Source organism: Cupressus sempervirens, chromosome 6 (assembly GCF_028749045.1).
Source record: "Cupressus sempervirens isolate cs-2001-9-10 chromosome 6, ASM2874904v1, whole genome shotgun sequence".
Lineage (NCBI taxonomy): Eukaryota > Viridiplantae > Streptophyta > Pinopsida > Cupressales > Cupressaceae > Cupressus > Cupressus sempervirens.
Genome location: NC_143123.1, coordinates 82,232,860 through 82,254,180, shown reverse-complemented (window position 1 = coordinate 82,254,180; position 21,321 = coordinate 82,232,860). Strand labels below are relative to the sequence as shown.

Below are 21,321 nucleotides of genomic sequence, written 5' to 3'. Positions count from 1 at the left end.
AAAATTTCTGTTGTCATACCAACTTTTGTTGCTTGGTCATTACTGCCAACACTTGCTCCTCTAGAAACTATAGCAAAACAATCTTTATTCTTCTTTACTTCCTTTTCAAATTGCTTTCCATTAACCATGCAAACTTTTATTGCAGTACAACTGACCTCATCTGGACTTTCAATCAAAGGCAACAATGTTTGTTTCTTCCCACTTATGCAAAGAGTATATTGATTCAATCTTCCATCATGCACAACATATCTATCATATTGCCAAGGTCTACCCAACAGAATATGACAACAATCCATAGGCATAATATCACATAAAACTTCATCAAAGTAATGCCCAATCTTGGACTTCACAAGGCATTGCTCACTTACCAATATCTTATGCTCATCTTTGATCCATGAAACATGATGGGGTTTAGGATGCTTCAACCTCTATAACTGCAACATTGTAACCAACTCTTCTGATGCCAAATTTGTAGAACTTTCACTATGAATGATTACCTTCATCTTACATCTGGTCTTGATAAGACTTCTTCTAAGGATAGGTTCCTCATCACTTCCCTTATTACATAAGGTTTTTCTCACCATCAAATTTTCTCCAGCCTCAGGTCCACTTGGTGAACTCTCAATGTCTTCTTGAATCACAACATTTCGATTATTCTACCTACTTTCAAAAGATCTACACTCAAAGGATTTATGCCCTTCTTTACCACATCTAAAACAATTACCATGAAAACCACCTCTAAGATAAGAATCACCTCTTCCTTGGTAAGATCCAATACCTCCTCAGTATGAGCTACAACCTTTCCACTCGGTCTTGTCTTTGCCATCATTTTTCCATTTAGATTTGCCTTTATCCTACACAAAACATTCAGATCTGTTGCCTTCACAATAAGATCTCCCTCTGCCTCTCTAGAATCTACCACCTCTACCTCTTTATCTTTGTTCATGCTACTTTGTCAAGATCTCCTCGGATTTCAAGGCATATTGATATGCTTCTTCTACACACTCCAACTTTACAAAACCTATTTCATCTTCAACTCCAAATTTGAATCCATTTATGTACCTTGAAATTTTCTCAACATCATCATCCACATGTCCAGATCTAATATCCAATCTATAGAATTCCTCGGTATACTCTTTCATAGTCATGTCCTTTTGTTTCAAATTTTGCATCTTTCTCAACAAGCTAACTTGGTAGTCAACAGGAAGGAATTTTTTCTTTACCTTTTTCACCATCTTTTGCCAAGTTCTAATCTTCTCCTTTCCTCTCCTTTGTCTATCAGTTTGCAAGTGCTCCCACCATAGTGATTTATTACCTTTCAACCTAGTGACTACAATCTTCACCTTTCTATTATCAGGAGTTTTTTCATACTCAAAGAACTTCTCCATAGTTGAGATCCAATCTAACATAGCATTGGTGTCCAATTTTCCATCATAAGGAACAACTTCTACAACAAACTTTGAATTTTTCCTAGACAACACTCGCAACAATCTTTCCTCATCTTGATCTTCCTCAAGCTCTGGATTATGGTTTGGTGCTACTACTTCATCATCACTTACATCATCAAGATGCGCTCTTCTCCTATGGGCTATCTCCACAACATCTAATCTGGCTGCAATTTGTCTCAATTGATCCAATACAAAATTATCAACATTATTTCCTCTACCACGAACCATCTTTACAAATCAAGTTCCTGCAAGATCGTAGCCCTCTGCAAGTTATAGGTAAAATTCACAGATTTACCACCCTACAACCAATCCAAATCAAGGTTCTACATGATCCAATATCCACAAGGATGAACCTCAAGCTTTGATACCACCTGACGCAAGGAAGGATAGGGAAAACTAGGGCCAATGGCACACCCATCTCTCTAAACCACCCTGCAAGAGTTAACACAATGAAAGCAAACACAAAGAATAACAACCAAAGAAGGAAGAAGAGTAAAACACTTTCATTGATTCTTCAAATATTCAACATACATGCCTAGCTGTAAGGCCTTCTGGGTTATAGCCAAATGCAAATACATTCACATTCAACAAAAAATCCACATTTTCCAGTTCTTCTCTACAATCCTCTTCCCCAAATTGCCTCCCTAAAACTCTAAGCCTAAACACTCTATATATACTTGCCAAAACAGATTACAAATCATTCTAGAACATTACATAAGAGGAAGGTTGAACCAACAACAGTTTGGACACATCCCAAGAAAAGATCTTAACATAAATATTGTGATTGAAATAAATCTCACAAGTTGGCTCGCATAAATCACGTCCAAATGTTGATACTTGAAATAAATAGGAAAAACTTAGCACATGAAGGGTCACTCAGCATACACTGGGTAGCTCGACACATGAATAGTCACTTGGCATATACTGGGTAACTCGGTACATGAAGGAACACTCGGTCAACACTAAATTGCTATAGTAATTCAACACCAACTAAGTGCTATAGTAATTTGACACCAAGTGCTACAGTAACTCGACATCAACATGCAAAATGAACAAAAATGAGCAAGATAACAAGGCAATTGTTGTGGTTCCACAATGCACGCACCATTCCCTACTAGGAATGGGGACCCCCTACTCTCTTTTTCGAATTCTTGGACTCACAATTTGGGGTCCAGAAAATGTCAAAGAGTTGAAAAGTAAAAATTTAAAAAATTTGGAAATCTAAAAATTGAAAAAAATTGAAAAATCTAAAAAAAATCCCTACACTACGTGCACCTTCCCATGCGCATCTATCCACTCCATGTCGCACGCCACTGCTCTACTGTGCGCCTCACACATCCATCTCACCACACACAACTCGCTCTGTGCACGCAACATTGCATGCTCGCCCACCACGCACACCATGCAGATATGTGCCTCGCATGTCGTGCGCACCTTGCTGTTACGTGCACACCTCCCGCGTGTGTCGTGCAAAATGTTGCGCGCTATGCGCCACACATCCACACCACTACGCACACCACCATACCCTTCACGCACACATCTCCAAAACTTGCTCCATGCGCGCAACCCTATGCACTCGCTCCCACACGCCACACCGTGGCACACTTTGTCACGCGTAACCTACTAAAATGTGCTGCGTGCACTACCAAGTTGTGTTACACGTGCACGTCCATGCATCCTCCATACCTAGCTCACCTCCGAGGTGCACATGTGTGCCAAAATTTGTCTTTCAGAGATGAAAAGACATCCTCAACTTCCTAGGGTCATAACTTTTGACCTAGAGCTCAGAATTTAGAATTGTTTACACCACTGGAAAGAAGAATTGAAGATCTAATTTCAGTCCCTAAAATAGTGAGCCTTTGGTTGCCTAGTTTTAGGGACCAATGAAAGTTTCAACTTGAAAATTTAAGCAGAAGACCTCCGAAAAAGCTAGTTAAGAGGACCTTGAAAAACTTGTGAAAAAATTTCAAACATTTGATCATTTTGGATAATTTGGATCACTTGGTCTCTTGCCTGGAAGGAGAAGGTAGTTGGAGAGAAGACAAAGGTCGAAGGTACAAAGGTTGGACACATGAAGCGAAATAGGTTCCTCATCTTATGCAACTATTAATGACAAGATTCAACGTAGGTGCCTTGGGATTTTAGATTGAAGAAGCAAGAGTTTCAAGTTTATGAAATTGATTGGCTATAAAGAGGGTATAAATCATCAAAAAGGGGCAAAGTATGTACACCAAAGTGATCTAAAACCCCATTTGAGCAAAACCCAGAAACCATTTTCAAAATTGAGAACTTTGATTTTTTGGCGAATTGAGCTTTTGAGGTGCACAACTCCACATTTTCATGTGTTTCAGAAGTTTTTGAAGAGGTGATCAGGTGCGCAGGTGCGCTTTTCAGAGGTGCACCGACAGTTAACTACTAGTTCCAAAAATAGAGCTTTCCATGCATTGGAAATGCATTCTAACAATAGTTTAACTCTTATGGATGTCCAATGAAGGATGAGCTTCTATTTTTGATACTTCAAGACACTTCTACATCAACTAAAGGCTCTCTTCTTCTTATTTTGTCATAATTTCTTTGTTTTATGACATGTAAAGGCTCCTGCATCCAATTAATGAATAAAATATGGATAGAGTCCTACTAAGCACCAGTTAAATTGTTAGCTTGTATATAATTAGTTTGTTTTATTTATTAAAAACATTTTATTGCATGAAGAATATCTCTCACTCTCAACACAAATTGAGGAGATGATTTCTTATAAATACTAGATTGTAATATGTAATTAGGGCCGTCGTTATTATGCAATAAAATTATACTTTTGGTGCTCGCATTTGGAGTGTAGTCATTCTTGCCTGAATGTGTCATTGTTTTGTGAATTTTGTTCATGAGATTGTGATTGAGCCAAAAGTTTATTGCGTTGTTTCTAGTTGTGTGATCTTTTAGTTCTAGTGTTTGCTATAGATTTATGAATTCTTTTGACATAACGAGCTCGAGAAGAAATCACCAAATTGTGCCTGCATAACTCTTTGTCTCACACGAGCGCACTTTTCGTGGCCTTGCAATTCGATGAAGAGTGAAACATCATTTGGTTATTGAAATTTCCCATTGACGATTGCATTAGTGGAATCTAAGAAGTGTTGCTCCTACTTTCATTAGTTACCTACTGATCTCTTCGAAAGCTTAACTCGTAGTGTGTTGTTTTTTATAGTTTATGTCCATTAGGATTTCAATTTCACGTTATTTGCTTTGAATTTTGTGTTATATTTTTGAAAGTTCTTGTTATTTTCTTTATTAAACCCCTTGTTAGAATAGGATTTCATACTAGCTGCACAGTTAGATTGCATTCATAAAAAAACATAAAATACAAAAACATAGTTTTCTTTTAGTGTTATTTTTGAAACAGTGTGCAGATTCTACATTCCATCTGAAATAAAAATGAACTAGCAAAGACCTCCTCGTGAACATTCACATTTATTTTTTAATTGAGTGGGTTCTAGTAGGTCGCAAGATCACTCAAAACCTTGGAGTCGATTCACAAAATCATCTTTTCAAGAGAGGATTTCGCAAGAATTCCTGCCATTTAGCATCGTGTAAAATGACAACTCAACAGCAACCCAAGATGCTCCTGCATCATGAAATATGGTTGTATTGTATACATTTAACTTATGTGCATGTGTATATTACTTCTGCATTGCTAATTTGATATTGTTTAAAATTAAACAAAATATAGTTCACTAAACATTGTAACATGTTAGATTGTTCCTGAGCGGGGTGTTACATCATCACCCATAAGATTCTGCAATACATGTTTCCTTTGTTTAATTTGTGGTTATAATTAAAATATGTATTCTTCTATAAGAGAATCAACTACTATTTACTCCATATATTTCAAGTATTCTATCCTAAATTATAATCACAAAGGTATTGAAGTCACTTTATTTTATTTTATGAACCTTAAGATTAAATGCTATGTAAGATAATACATTTGAGTCCCAAATAATCTATCTTCATCTCAAAGGGATTCCTTAAAAGGTAATGCTTCCATTCATGGACCAATGCAACTAGTTCATTCACTATTTCTACTACCAATTATACGTTTATAAATCATATATTCCAAGTGGGGACTACTAATATTTTTTTGGATGCTCCTACACCATATTTTTCTAATGAAAATTTCATGTGAGAATCCAATGGTCAATAACAAAATGTACAACCCCCATTATTACATTAACCATTTTTGAACGAGCACTCTTCTTTTCTTCTCTTTTCTTAGCACTAGTCTTATAAAAATCCAACTTACCTGACTAATTCAATTAAACAATATTTGTATATCTTGTGGAATTTTGTTGAAAATAAAGAATTATAAATATTATGAAGCTTGCACACTTTGAGCCCAAAATAACTAATTTATGCCAAGAAAATCCAATATATTTTGGAATAGAACCTTGCAAATGATTGTTATTTAAAAGAAATCTCTAAAGACTTGTAGAAGAAAAAATCTTTGGTGATAATACCCCAAAAAAATTATTGGTCAATGTTATAGCAAAAAAATCTATGAATTCCAAAGCTCATTGGGTAATTCTCCACATGGATTATTCTATGCCATATCCAAGATGTCTACATAAAAACTTGTAAGGTAACTGGGAACTTTCCAAAATAAGTGTTTTCCATCCAATAAAAAGTCATTCAAGTTCATACATTCTCCTACAATGTATTCAATATTTTCTTAGCACATAATTCTATGCCAAAGATATATGATAAGTTCTTTGCATTACAATGCTTTGACGATATTGGACCACTTAGCCTATTAGCATTAACTAACAATAATGCCATAGCCAAATTTCACTGTGAGATCAAAGAAGTATGTTATTAACCCACATCATGGTTCTCAACATGTATAGACCAATAGAGCAAAAGTGCAAATTTTCCTAGAAGAAATGAAATCAAGGAATGATGTACTATCCTTTACATTAAAATCTCAATTTGCATACAACAAAGAAATTGTTAGAAGGCTCTTGAGGCTCTTTATTATATATTATTCATTGTCTTATGGTGCAAATACTACTATTATTTACATTTTCCAGCCTCCTTAATTATGAATGAAATGAGGCTTGCCAAATCACCATTTCTCCTTTTTTCTACAATCTCATTCTCAAACACATCAATACCTCTAAAATAACATATTTTAATTATAATCAGGTTCTTTTCCATTTTGATGGCATCCATATATAATATTCATCATCATTCTTGATCACTTCTCTAAATATTTATATTCTCTACTTTGTTGCCTGTGATTGTTCGTGTCCATGTTCTCCAGAGACCTATTATTGTTATCTTACTCTTCTCCCAAGGTTGTAACTTCTTGATCTTTGCTACACATTACAAACCTGTATGGAAAAATTGTTACCCTAAAAATTATGATTTACTTTTTTACTAGGTATAACAATAACCAGGAGGTTCTCTTCCTTGCCAACCTATTTGAACTGTGCTGATTTAGCTAGTAACCCATATAAATATCACTAGGGAAACATGTGCAAACCACTATTTGATTAGAGGCTTATGTGATTAATGCCATAACAAATCTCAGTGAACTTACAACATTAGTGTGGAACCTACAAGTTAGATGCCCAATGTAATGATTGGGATCTAGTAGTACTATCTTATAAAACAAAATAATCATCACATCAATCATATTAATAAGGAGCTAAAGAAAAGAGTATCATTACTCCTCCACATATATTGCAAACATGCTACTCCATTACATGAAATGGTATAAATGCATGCAGCATAAAGTACATGATTACACATGTTACAAGGTATAAACTTAGGTAATACATTCACTAGTAACAATAATACATTGAGAGCAAAAGATGTGTACAAACAATGAAATATTAAATAATTAACTCCAATAATATTTCTCAATCAAAGATGAAAACATGTTCAAGTTTCTTTTTCCACCCAACTATGAAGCTTATGCTTCCCTAGGGAGTCCTTCCTGACATGAATAATCACTAACCTGCACAAGATTCTTAGTGAAAATGAATTAATGAACAAGAGGGAATCTAGTGTGTGTTTGATATTATCTACATGCATAATTCTTGTATCTTACGTGGATATGCTATGATCGAATACTTGGATATGACAGTGATCAAATGAAATAAATAACCCAGCTATTTCAATGGTCTAAAATTAGCTTGGCCAAGTATATACCATATAAAGTAAAATAAAGTGGAACTAGAAAAAAATAGATTTTATGCTTTTGTAACCCCATATTGAACACCCATCTTAGAAGATAAACTTTCCAAAAACACTACGAAGACAATTTTTTTTGTTCTAATCTAACATCACAACCTGTTATAGCAGTAAATAATTTTTAACAATCTAATAATGCATATATGGTAAATACATGCATTTATTACTCACTTGCCTATTATTTAATTCTCAATTTTTCTCTCTATTAAAATATGCTCTTTTTAATTTTGGTATTAATATATTATAATTTATATTGTTTAATTTGACATTAAGTCAAATACATAATTAACATTTAAAATATAAACCTTTTATATGTAATGTATATTAAAGATAATATATATCAAAATTAATAGATCTTTGTTACCGATTAAAAAGTATAAATCAAATCAATTTGTTTATTTTTCCATCTATTTAAATAAATAACATGAAATAAGTTTTATTACAATAATCATTTTATAAAAAATATAAATATTAGAAAGTAATTTATCAAACAAAAAAAATTAACCTTTCAAATTAAATAATATATATATTTAAAAAAGTAATCTAACCAACCATAATAGAATGCATGTCTAACTAATGTGATTTTTAAATAACAATAAAGTATACACTCACTAATTATCTCCAAATGCAAAAATGAATGCATGTATGTGATGTGTGCAAGATTTTATCATATTCAAATATACCTATCATCTAAATACCTCTACATTGGCCATGTTTTTTTTTTTGAATAAAGGGGGTAAAAACTTTATTAAAACACAGAAAACACTAATACATAGCAATCAAGGACCAAAGGTCTCGAGAAAGAACAAAAGAATAGACCCAGACAAAGGTAAGACAACCAAAATCATCATCTGTCACCATTCTCCACCCTATCCTCATCAAGAATGCTCCTTAAGTCTAGGCATAGCTCTTGAGGAACCAGCTCCCATCCCTCAATTCTCCATCCATCAGCATGCTCGAAAGCCCATTTCACCAAGCAATCAGTTGCCCTATTCCACTCCCTTGGAATATGTGCAAAAGTCACCATGTCCATCAAAGAACTAATATGTAAAATTTGTTGCACAATCCTAGCCAATTGCCAATTAACATCGGTCACTCTTTGTTCATTAAGCAAGTTGATCAAAACCTGGGAGTCAGACTCGCAAACTAATTTTCTCCATCCTAAAGCAAAAGCTTTCTCAAGAGCAGCAAGAATAGCCAAACCCTCCACTAGGTTAATGGTTTGAATCCCATCATAGATGGAAAAGATAAAAATCACTAAACCCATAGCATCTCTACCAATCCCGCCAATACCAGCTGGACCCGGATTACCCCTTGAAGAACCATCAGTATTGATCTTCAAGATACCCATGGGGGGCAGCTGCCATCTACCAACCCTGTCAATTTTTTGCTTCTCATGATGCCGCCTCTTAGCTTTGGTTCAGATCAAAGAAGAACCCAAAGTTCCCAATCTCTCCACCAACTCTATATCTCATTTCCCCAAAGGAAAGTCCACTTTGCACTTAGCCTCCACTGTCTCTTGAATCATGCCTAATAACCTCTGCCAAATTTTTCGTACAAGCCTTTGCTCTCCCCGAAAAATTCTACGATTACCCTCCAGCCAAATCTGCTAAAATAAGAAGATAGGCCCCACAAACCACACCTCCTGTAGAAAAGGATCCATAGAAGGGGGATGCCCCATCTTTTGCCAAAACTCAATCAAAGATGAAGCATGGACACACAAAACTGCCCAAACTCCCCACCAGAAATGCCAAAGTTGCAGAGCAAAGGAGCAACGAAAAAATAAATGAGAAGAATCCTCCTCATTTGCCCCACACATGACACGAATAGAAGGGCCATGAAACCCTCTCTTTCGAATATTATCCCAAGTCAAACACTTATTCCAGGCCAACATCCAGATAAAACAATTGCATTTTGTCCAAGAAAGCTTGTTCCAAACCTTCTTCCACCACTGCACTTTAGAAAGAACCATCCTTTGAGACACCAATCTGCTATATCCAGAGGCAACTGTATAGATCCCCTTAGAATTGGAAGACCAGGCAAGAACATCAGCCTCCTGGAGAGCACAACATCTTCTACTAGAGAGGATAGTTTGTAGCATAGCACATTCCTCCTGTAAATTAGCAACTGGCCATTCATCTAGAGACTTCCATTTAGCCATTTCCAACTGCCCACAAGGGAAAGAAGACTTAAAATCACTTACGCGAGACCACCCGGCATCCTAAAACCGTTGACAAAGATACCTTAAGTTGGGGAACTGAGAAATGATTGGGGGATAGTCATCCCAAGAGTTGGACCAGAATTGAGCCTTCGCCCCATTGTTGCAAATCTAGAACAATCCATACTTAATAAGCTTGGCCCTTTCTTTAGAGTATCCCAGATCACAGAGCCCTTCCCTCCAAGTAGGTACCTGGAAATATCAAGATGAGGAATTCCCAAAAGATACATCTCCCAGCTCTTATCCTGCTCATTGCACCACCTCCAATAGAGTTTGGCAGCCAACATCTCTCCAGTCAGAGCTGACTACCTCAAACCTAATCCCTCGTAGTGTTTCGGGCTGCATACCACTTCCCATCTAACCAAACTCCATTTGGAGGCCTCCAAGCAGCCTACCCAGAGAAATTGGCACATCACAGAATCAAGTTCCTTAAGAAAGCCCGTAGGAGCAACTTGTAGCATGCATCTGTAAATGGGCAGAGCTTGCACAACTGACTTAATCAACTGGACACGACAAGAAAAGGATAGCCAACAATGGGTCCAATGATTAACTTTCACCCTAAATTTGTCCAAAATAACCTGCCAAGACTCCCTAGGAAGCCTACTCATAGAGATGGGAATGCCTAGATACTTCAAACGAAGACTCCCAATCTAAAACCTCAGAGTGTGGGCAATCCTCTGTTGAATAGAACCTGGAGTATTGAAGAAATAGATGGAAGATTTTCCCTCATTAATCTGCTAACCTGAAGTAGCCAAGTACACATCTAAGACCCTGCGGAGATTAGATGCCTCCTTCATTGTTGCCAACCCCATCAAAGCAGTGTCATCCACAAATTGCAAGTGAGTCTGCGGGGGTAACTCTCCTCCCCAGCTCCAGCCTTGAATAAAACTAGACTCCACATTCTACTTAATCCATCTTCCTAGGCCCTCTACCAAAAGAATAAACAAATAAGGGGAGAGAGGGTCTCCCTGACGAAGCCCCCATGAAGCCCCAAAAAGCTCAGAATGGCTCCCATTAATAAGCACCGAGAAACAGACTGAAGTAACACAACTCCAAACCCATTGAATCCAATCTTCCGCAAAGCCAAAAGCACTAAGAGCCCGCTGCAGGAAGGACCACCTTACTCTGTCATATGCCTTCGCCATATCCAATTTGATAAACATTGCTTTTTCTTTTGAACTGGCCATAGAATGGATGACCTCTGATGCAATAACAATCCCATCCAGAATCTGTCTGCCAGCCACAAAACCACTTTGCTCCTCGGAGATTAGATCAGCCAGCCCCTTCTTTAACCTATCTGCAATAAGTTTGGAAATGATTTTGTAGATAACATTGCATAAAGAGATGGGTCAGAAATGACTCACCCTATCAGTGCCCTCTTGCTTGGGAATAAGAGCAAGGAAAGTAGCATTTAGAGCCTTTAACATCTACTTATTATGTTGAGACTCGTGAACCACGACCAAGAGATCAAATTTAATGATATCCCAGAACTCTTGGAAAAACTCTATAGGGAATCCATCTGGACCAGATGCCTTCCCTCTCTTCATGTTAAAAACAACCCCTTCAAGCTCCTCAAGCAAGATATCCCTCATGAGTTGCCAATTCATATTCTCGGTCATAAGAACAGGGATGCATGAAAGAACTTGCGCTTCCTCAGGAGACCCTCCTTGCGAGTCCTCTCTAAAGAGGGATTCAAAGTACTAGATTGCCTCCCTAAACATTTCAGGAGAGGAAGAAAGAAGCTCTCCCCTATCATTCACCAATCCTATGATAGAGTTACCATGTCTCCTGGCTTTCACAGAGTTGAAGAAAAAAGCTGTATTTTTGTCCCCTTCCTAGATCCACTCAATTTGTGCCTTCTGCTTCTATTACATTTCCTCATGCAGTTCCCATTCTTCGAGCAATTTCATAGCCTGAGCCTCGTCCTGAAGCAACTCATCAGTTACCCCTTCCTCTCTTATCCTTCTAGTGATACCATCCAAATCTGCTTGAGCTCCTACCTTTTCATGAAATAAATTCCCAAAGTGCAAATGATTCCATCGTTTGAGCTCAAATTTAACATGCTGAAGCAGCTTGGCAAAAATATACATTGAAGTGCCGCAGGTTGGTCTACCTTTCTTCCACCAATCAGAGACCAAATCATGCAAAGATGAGTCCCGAAGCCACATAAGTTGGAACCTAAAGGAAGGCTTCCGTAGCACCTGAGATGATTCCAAAGTAAGTCTGATAGGCCAACGGTCAAATCCCCTCCAATCCAAAATCTCAGAGAAAGATGACCACATCCCACCAATCCAATAAAAGGAAACCAAGAAACGATCTAACCTTTCTGCAATACAAAACTCGCCACTCCGTCAATTGTTCCAGGTAAACTGTCCATTATTTGATTTAATATCCACAAGATTCAGGGACTTGATATTGGCTTGAAGTAGCAGTGCAGAAGGCTCCAATCTACCAATACCACCCTGCTTCTCAGCCAACTCACAGATAGCATTGAAATCTCTAGCCATAATCCAAGGATGAAACGACAACATACTACGAACCAGCTTGATGTGGGACCACAAAGCATGTTTACCCTGGATATCGATATGCGCATAGATATTGGAGAATAAAATGACCTCACCTGTCTCTAGGCCAATAGCAACCATGGATAAAGAGGATTCGGAGGAAATCCACCAAAGGGGCTAGATTTTTCTAGGATTCCATAAGCAAGCCAAACCTCCGGAAGCACCATGGGCACCAATGCATTGGCACTCCCCACTTCTCCACACCCTAGATTTCAGACCTTGCATACTCTCCACCGATAACTTGGTTTCCTGCAGGAATAAAACATCAGGACCTTGTCTTCTAACTAACTCAAGAACAACTTTTTGTCTGGGGCCGCTATTCAATCCCCTCACGTTCCATGACAAAACAATCATTTCAAGGGGCTTGAAAAAATAGCATCCAGGGGCTTAACTGCCCCCGAATCCACCAAATTTTCGCCAGCCAATTTAATCTTTTCCACATCGTTTTTTCTGCCAGGTTTACCAAATTTTTCTGTCCCACCCTTCTTAATATCTTTCTGCAAAATACCAAGCTTGGGAGGAGGCTTATTCTTTGCCGCTAAACATGAACCAATGTGTTGTCCAAGAGCCGAAGAGTCCATACCTGCAGTAGAAACAATAGCCAAGGGTTCTTGCATCTCAGAAGTCCCCTTTTGCTAATCAATATCCAATTGCTGACACTCCTCCCCTAAAGGATCTATAGAAGACTCAATAATAGGATCATCTTGAGCTAAGTCCACAAGCCCTTGATCCAAATTGATCAAACCTGAGTTCACTTCCTGTTGGCTAAGCTCATCCAAAACCTCAAACCTGTTAAAGGTATCATCCTGCCTTTCTTTAAAGGACCTCTTCAGACCCCTGTTCCTATTCTGAGCCTTGACCAGAATGAAGCCATCAGAAGCCCCTGCCTCCACAGAAGCAATGCGCTTCCCTTTATCTACCTCAGGAGGCTTGATCTCAGGCTGTGACGAATGGGATTCTCGAGGAAGATTCCTTGGGCATCTTCGCTGCAAGTGACCATATTCTCGACAAAGGCGACAACGAAACAGAAGAGTTTCATAATCCAATTGCTGCACCCAAGAATAAGAACCCACACACATCTCTATTGCATCTGGTAAAGGTCTACTAAGATCAATTTCAACACAAATGTGAGCAAAAGACATTACCTTTTTACCCAAGGTCTGCAAAGAAGTCCCTACAGGTTTTCCAAGCACGAAAGCCAAAAGATGTAGCACATCCTCTCAACAACATTCAATCGGAAACCTCGATAGGCGAACCCATACTGGGACACAATTAGGTAGTTCCTTTGCAGGGTTGAAGCTGGCATGCCACGGCTTGATAAACAACCCAACCTTATTGTGGAAATAAGGACCCCCTCAAACACCCTATTACGATCGGCAATATAGTTGAAAGTAACCATGAAATAACTGTTCGCTAGCAACATTATTTCCATTTCCCCTTCCGGCTCCCAGGTCCTCTGAGCCCAAACCTCCAAGAATTGCAAGGACACCCTCATCCCTAAGAACTTACAATAAATGGAATGGTGTGAGAAATATTCAACATCATCCACAATCATTTCAACCTGGACCACCAATTTTGGCCTCTCCTTGCACCTCTCAAGACAACCATTGGTCTTTGTGATCCTCGAACCATTAGATAATCCCAAATCAACATTCGCAGTGTTCGGAGTGAACAGATTGTTATCAAAGGTTTTCATCCCTTGATTTGAAAACCTAGAGCCTAAAGCCGCCCTAAAATCCATTCGAGGGCTCAACATCGTTGTTTCTCTCCTAACATTCGCCATTAGTATAAACCAAGACTGGGAAGGGTAAACCCTCCACCCTTAAACCAACTCCACCCAACTTCAGCGCTACCCTAACACTCCTCCACCCTTCACAATGGCAAACAAAACAGAGGCATGGGAAAACAAATCCCAAACGACCCCGTCCACTGCCCATGCACAACAGAGAACATCAAGGACAAAGAAGATTGTCCCCATGCTCAGCAAGAACACTCTTCCCCTACAGCACGACCCAGACCTCGTCTCAGCATGAAGAGCCACCCAAAACAATGCCCTTCAATCCTCCAAACACCCACCTATGTAGCAACCAGAAGAAGCAAATGAAACAAAGCTAGGGCACGGGTGCCCTAGCTTGCGACCCAGTCTGCACTCAAGCCATCGCCCTGTTGATTTTATTATGGATCACGTTGGCCATGTTTTAATGTGTGTTGGAATGTGTAATTTTCCCCTCAAATGAAATGTAAAATCATACTAGAGGAGTCTAGAAACTCCAATTGGATTACCGAATAGGGTTGGGTCAAATTAATATTTAGGTTTGTAAAGTTCTAGAAGTCATTTATGTTTAGATAGTTCTAGAAAAGTCTATTTGGTCTTATGTCGGTTTATTTAGATGTTTAATCAAAGACCTCTATAAAAGATAGGCACAATGTAATATTTTTGGATTATTAGGCAATGAAATGATTTTATAATTTCTATAAGTGCCTGTAGTGTGTATTCTATGTTTAATTATCATTGTGGATCCAATCCATCCACCCCCATCAATGTGCACTCAATTTCACATTTGTAGGGTTAGTCCAATAATCCATAATCATAATTCAAAACATTTTAATAATATTTTATCATGATTATCATGAATTATAAGTATGGACATTTGACTATCATCCATGTACCTACATTCACTAACATTAAACATAATGTCAAATCTACAAAGTAAAAATTGAGATGTGAAATCATCAACAAATGAGAGAATGATCCCATCTATTGGTAGTCATAACACCTTCTTGACATAAAAAATCATGAAAAAGGAAAAATCCATCATACCCATCCTAAGTGGAAACCACGTTAAACACCTCTATATGGTAAGGCCCCAAAGATTGGCCTCTGAATCAAGAAGAAAGTTACTTAACAAGAATCCAATAATAGGGGCCACCAATGCAATCTTCCCAACACAACTTGTAAAGAGGTGAAATAACCATAAAAAAATTCCAATTGTATCTAATAGGTCATATACAAAACATACCACCACCGTGCCTTGCAACAAATCTAGTCACCATGAACCCAACATAAAGCCATGCCAAAAGGAATAGTGATGGGCTCAATTAATGACTTTATTATGTTTATGTCTTTTATGTTTTTATTAGACATGTCAATGTTTTGTAGATCATATTATAAGGTTGAAAGATCTTGTTTATGATGTTTTTATGCTAACTTTCTAAACTTATTAACTAGTTATGAAACCATCCTTATACTTCCTTTTAGATTCTTCCAACCTTGGAAGGCCACAAATGTCCTAAGCTCTACGTGAAGAGACACCAAAATCCCTACTTGAATATCCTCCATCTAGGACGACCTCAATAAGAATGACACTAGAAACCTAAAGACTGGGAGGAAGAACCAACAATAATGTCGCAAAAAAATAAATGTAGTGGAAAAACTAGGCCAAGGGCCCAAAGCAAGTGTAGGGGCCAAACACGCAGTCCAAACCTCATAAAACCAAATGATATCCACATAAGAAGGGATTCCAAGAACAATCAATAGCCTCCATACCATTTTATTCTCAATTGGATTATCATCTTTGCCTTCATCAACCCCCTCTCCATCACTCAAATTTGAAATTCCAAACCCCTATCCCGATTCTTCATGTTGGAAATTGAAAACCATTCATGTAATATATATTTATGTTAGTTTGTGAGATTGGTAGCTATATTTTATAAAATTTAAATCCTAAAATTTAAATTTATCTACTAGAACTTAAGAGAACATCTAGGCAAATAGAGTTAAAAGGATATTATATTTTATGTTGTTTAGTTGTGACATCATCAAGTTCCATTGAATGCTTACTTCTTGTCTTCAATCCTTCACTAGGAAGAATGTTATCATCATGATGGACAACACCTCTCTATGAATACAACATTTTCCTACACACATATTTAGGTCACAAGTAGAAAATATTTATTTTTCTACATAGATATTTAGATAACAAGCAGACAATATTTATTTTTCTACACAGGTATTTAGATAGCAAGTAGAACTCAAAATGAGAAATATTTGTAGTCAACACTCAAAAAATGAATATCTGTAGTAATAAATAGATTGCATGCTAGTTTAGAATGACATTCACGTAGATAACCTTGTAGAAAAAATACTTAGATTGTTGAACATAATTTTATGTACATAAATGTATATTAAATTTATTACAACTGAATGAAGTGAGTTTGTAAATATAAATCTATTAACTTAAAGTGTCAATGTATTACCATTTAATATAAATATAATATTTATAATGTCTTGTTGACTAAAAACAATTAGTAAATAGAACACTTGAAATAAAAGTGAAATTATTTAATTCTTAAGCTTTATTATAATTTTAATATCTATATACATATTCTTTAGTATTATAGATATAACTAATAGTTTACATAACTATTAGAAGTATTAATAGTTCTTCTATCTATCCTCATCTATCTTCATCCATTTTAATTATTCAAACTTTTCTCATCTACCTATATATATATATATATATCTCTGAAATTTATACTTTTCTTTTTCATAAATAATTAATCAATCATGCTAAACCAAAGATCAGTGAACTCCATTTGTCTAATAATCTTTGTTTTAATTTTAAGTTTTTTTTTAATCACCAAAAGAGGACATATTATCTCATATTAATAGGTGGGGGAAAAATGAAGATGTAGTTTAGTTTGACTAGCTAGAAATAGATTACTCTAAAAATAGCAGCCCATGTCTGGATAAAACCAATTCTTGGACATCCCAAGAGCCATCATAAATTTTTATTGGCCGTATGGTGAATTTTGAGACCGACAGCATGATATTATTGCTCTATACAATTCCTTTGATCTTTCCAAACTTATTCTATTACAGGCGGGCCCTTTTATTCCACCGGGGATCCCACCCCCTTAAACTCTCTAAAACCAGCTGTGAAAATATCTCGTGAGAAACACTTAAGGTTTTATTTTCAGCCAACGAGGTAATGTCGTTTTTTGTTTTCCCCTTTTATTCAATTACATGATCCCCACAAGAAAATGGATGTACCACATTAGATATCTATATAAGGGAAATATTAATTTCTTCCCAGTGATCTGAAGGCAGAATATTCTTCAGTTTTTGATCTGGATTCTGACACCAGAAGAACCATTTAACATGTTGCAAGCATAGATTTGACGATCTTTTTGGGGTTCATTATCTGGGGTGTTCGGGCCTGCAGTTTGATGATCGGGAAATCATAATTGGCTTTTTGTTGTTTCAGTGATTTGAATAAGGGATTTTGCAGATTCTTATTCTTTATTAACCTTTTGAGGGGTTTGAGCCTTTTTAACAACTTCGGTGATCTTATGGGCGTCAGAATTTTGACAGGTTTGTTTGCTTCTGAAGAATTTGTTTCTGAGGAACGGGTAATTTGAGTTAATGGGTGTGTTGTTGTTGTGGATAATTGTGGGTAAGACGTTTGGGTTCTTGATTGAGTAATTTTTGTTTGAGGCATTTTACAAGCAATTTGATTGCCTTGTCGGGTAGGGTAATGTTATAACCCTGGTTGTTGGATACAGAAGGTCTAGGCTATTTGGAATTACGTTTTGCAGGGCCGGGGTGGTTGCTCCTTTAAGTAGGTGTAACACCTAAGTCACACCGCTCTCTGGCCTTGCTGGTGAATTTCTTTGCAACCGATCTCTGAATGCAGCATCTTAATAGGCATGGGATTCGTGCCCTGAGCTTTACAATTGCAAGTGCTTAGAATTCAGGTACTTTTTAAGGTGTGCGCTTATTTTGATTCCCGAGCTCTACATGATCAAAATCCAATTAAGGAATTGCGAGCACCCTGATCTCGGGAATCTAAATAAGTTTGAGTTTACATTTGAGTCCCGACTCTGACCAGATCAAAATCAAACAAGAGATTTACCGGAGGAGATTAAGAGTACCAGATTGCAATGGAATATGAGGTGGAAACAAGTGTTGTAGCAGCAGAGATTGGGATGGGAATGAGTGCAGTTGGAATTGAAGTAGATGGTTATTGGGTTGGTGGTGTGAATGAGCAGGAAATTTGGGCAACTGAGGAAGAATATGATCAAGCATCCCAGGATTATAGGCTTTCAGATGGAGGTGGATGGAATGGTGGTATGGATTACAAGGTAGGGGGGTTTGAGGGCAGGCAGAGCCGGTCTGGCAGTGAACCCTCACATAAGAAATCCAAAAACATGCATGGAGATTATCAAGGGAATGGATCCAGAGGCCGTAGTGGCTATCAGGGGGAATTTGTTCAAGGCACAAGCTCTGGGACTCCACCTCCCTCAAATGGGACTGCAGAAGAAAGATCATCATCTGGGGGAGGTAAGGGAAAGGGAACCGGCAAGATGTTCTTCAAGACTAAGCTTTGCTGCAAATTCAGGGCAGGCACCTGTCCTTACAGCTCCAATTGCAATTTTGCTCATGGGATGGAAGAGCTCAGAAAACCTCCTCCAAATTGGCAAGAGATTGTTGCTGCACAGGAAGATCACACTCCACGTTCTGAGATCCGGGGTGAGAATCAGATTCCTTGTGTCAGTTCTTCAGCCGCTGCGGGTGACTCACAACGGTTTCACAAGACCAGGCATTGTAAGAAGTTCTATACAGAAGCTGGTTGTCCTTATGGAGACAGCTGCAATTTTGTGCATGACGATCAATCAAGGTCAAGGGAGAGTGTAGCTATAAGCTTAGGGCCAACTACTAGCACGGGAAGTGGAAATGGGGCTGGAAACGGGAACAATGGAAATGGACCATTCCAGAGACCTTTGAATTGGAAAACTCGAATCTGCAACAAATGGGAAACAACAGGACACTGCCCATTTGGAGAAAAATGCCATTTTGCCCATGGTCTGGCAGGTAAGTGGATCATTGGTTTTGTTTTAATTTTCTTAGAATTTTCAATGTGTTTGCTTTCCAATTTCAAGTCATCCCGATCTCATTTCTTGTGACTTACTTAGAGTCGTAATATTTTGCTTTCAAGTCATCCTGATCTCATTATCTGTAACATACTTAAAAGTTTTTTACCGAGGAATTCATCTTCAACAAGTAGGATTGAAGGTCTCAATATCTCACAAATCAGTATACCTATGAACTCTTTAGATTATTTCCAGAGTAAAACTGATTTTTTCCTGTATTTGCACAACTATTTTCCGGGGAGTCTTTGAGAGTTGCTTTGCAATAATTGATAGGCCATAATGGATATGACAATGCTCTTTCCTGGTTCACAAGTCTTTGACTCCACTCTTTGGAGAATGAGCAGGGCTAAGCCCTAATTGTCCCAAACTTTTGCCTAGTTAATACTCTTTTCTGGTTCACAAGTTTTTGACTCCACTCTTTGGAGAATGAGCAGAGCTAAGCTCATGCCTAATTGTCCCAAACTTTTGCCTAGTGCCAAATCTATTTTAATTAGCAATCTTTAGAGTTTCTTCAATTCCAAATTGAATGCCCATAATTCATGCACTTAAACATCAGTCACAAGAACATGTATTGCACAGGAACACCTTTATTTAAATGGCGTGAATTCTCCTATCAGGTTATTTGCCTTTTTAATATGCGTATTTATCTTTTCTTTGATCTTTGCTGAGGGAATTGGTAATGGAATGGGAAATGTACCTTTCTTTGATGAATATTGAGTGGAATTGTAATGGAATGAGAAAATTCCCTTTATTTTATGTTATCAATCATTTAGTGGAAACTGTAATTGCCCCTTAGCATTTGCCATAAATTATTTTAGGAAAGAATGTCCCAATATCTCGCCAATTTCAGTGCCTTGCCTAAAGTGCCTGGATTACTGTTTTGAAGCAAGAGATGTATAGAATAGTTTGAGTATATAAGCAATTAAATCACATCTTTATTTTGAAATATCTTCGATTTTAAATTGGAAAAGTTTGACTTTCTTGGCATCCATTTGTGATACTTATTCTTCTGCTTTGGACAGAACTTCAGAAGTTTGGTGGAGGCATTGCAGACGCAGATAATGGGGATGCATCATTTGGCCCTCGGAATGACCTGAAGCAAACTGGGACACTGACAAAAGCTCAGATGGAAGCTGGTTCAGGACAAGCAACTTCTGTCTATAACACAGACAACTTTGTTATGGGAACCTCTAATCAACGTGCTGTAGGAAGCCTTCTGGCTCAGAAACAGGGTCAAAAGATTTTGCCGAAGTGGAAGGGCCCTGATAAAATCAGTAAAATTTATGGTGATTGGATTGAGGATAATGAATGGGAATATATAACTCGCCCAATGGCATCACAGATTGAGAAAGTGAACCAGACCGAGGAAGAAATAACTAACGAGGTATAAATAAAGTATGGTTAACAGGGTTTCATTGGATGATAGTGATTTCATTCATAAGGTTAGCATTGTAAAAATAGAATCCATCATATGGTACAGAACACAGAAATGTTAGCCTGGAACTGAAATAGGATACAATGGAGATGCAATCCTATGTGCTGGCCCTGAATGATGGCAGCGAATAGGATATACGAGTTCTGGGTTTTAACTTCTGGGACTTGATTTTCCCTCTCATCATTGTATTGGGCCTTCTCAAGGAAAAATTGCTGTTAACTAGGCTAATTTCCATGTTGAAGCATCAAAATGTTGTGAATGTCTGTGTCATTTGTTTAATTTCTGTGAATGCATTGTAAATAGGATTTGCTAATACTTCTCTGATGTTTTACTCTATAATGATTTCCCCCTTTTTTCCTATTATTAAATTATGAGAGGCTAGGTGGGTGAGATTTTGGATGGGCATTTAAGACTGTAGACTGCACTGAGTATATCATGTTCTATGCTTTAGACAACTTACTGAACTTTCCCTCA

General features: G+C 37.6%; 1 protein-coding gene across 1 annotated transcript; it reads left to right on the top strand.

Moving 5' to 3' along the window:
- Window positions 1–17,576: 17,576 nt before the first annotated feature.
- Window positions 17,577–21,106, top strand: LOC149551265 (zinc finger CCCH domain-containing protein 56-like). Its single transcript, XM_089786825.1, has 2 exons — window positions 17,577–19,353; window positions 20,435–21,106. Exons 1-2 carry the CDS (start codon window positions 18,423–18,425, stop codon window positions 20,800–20,802), a joined length of 1,299 nt encoding a protein of 432 aa, XP_089642951.1. The 5' UTR covers window positions 17,577–18,422; the 3' UTR covers window positions 20,803–21,106.
- The last annotated feature ends 215 nt before the right edge of the window (window positions 21,107–21,321 follow it).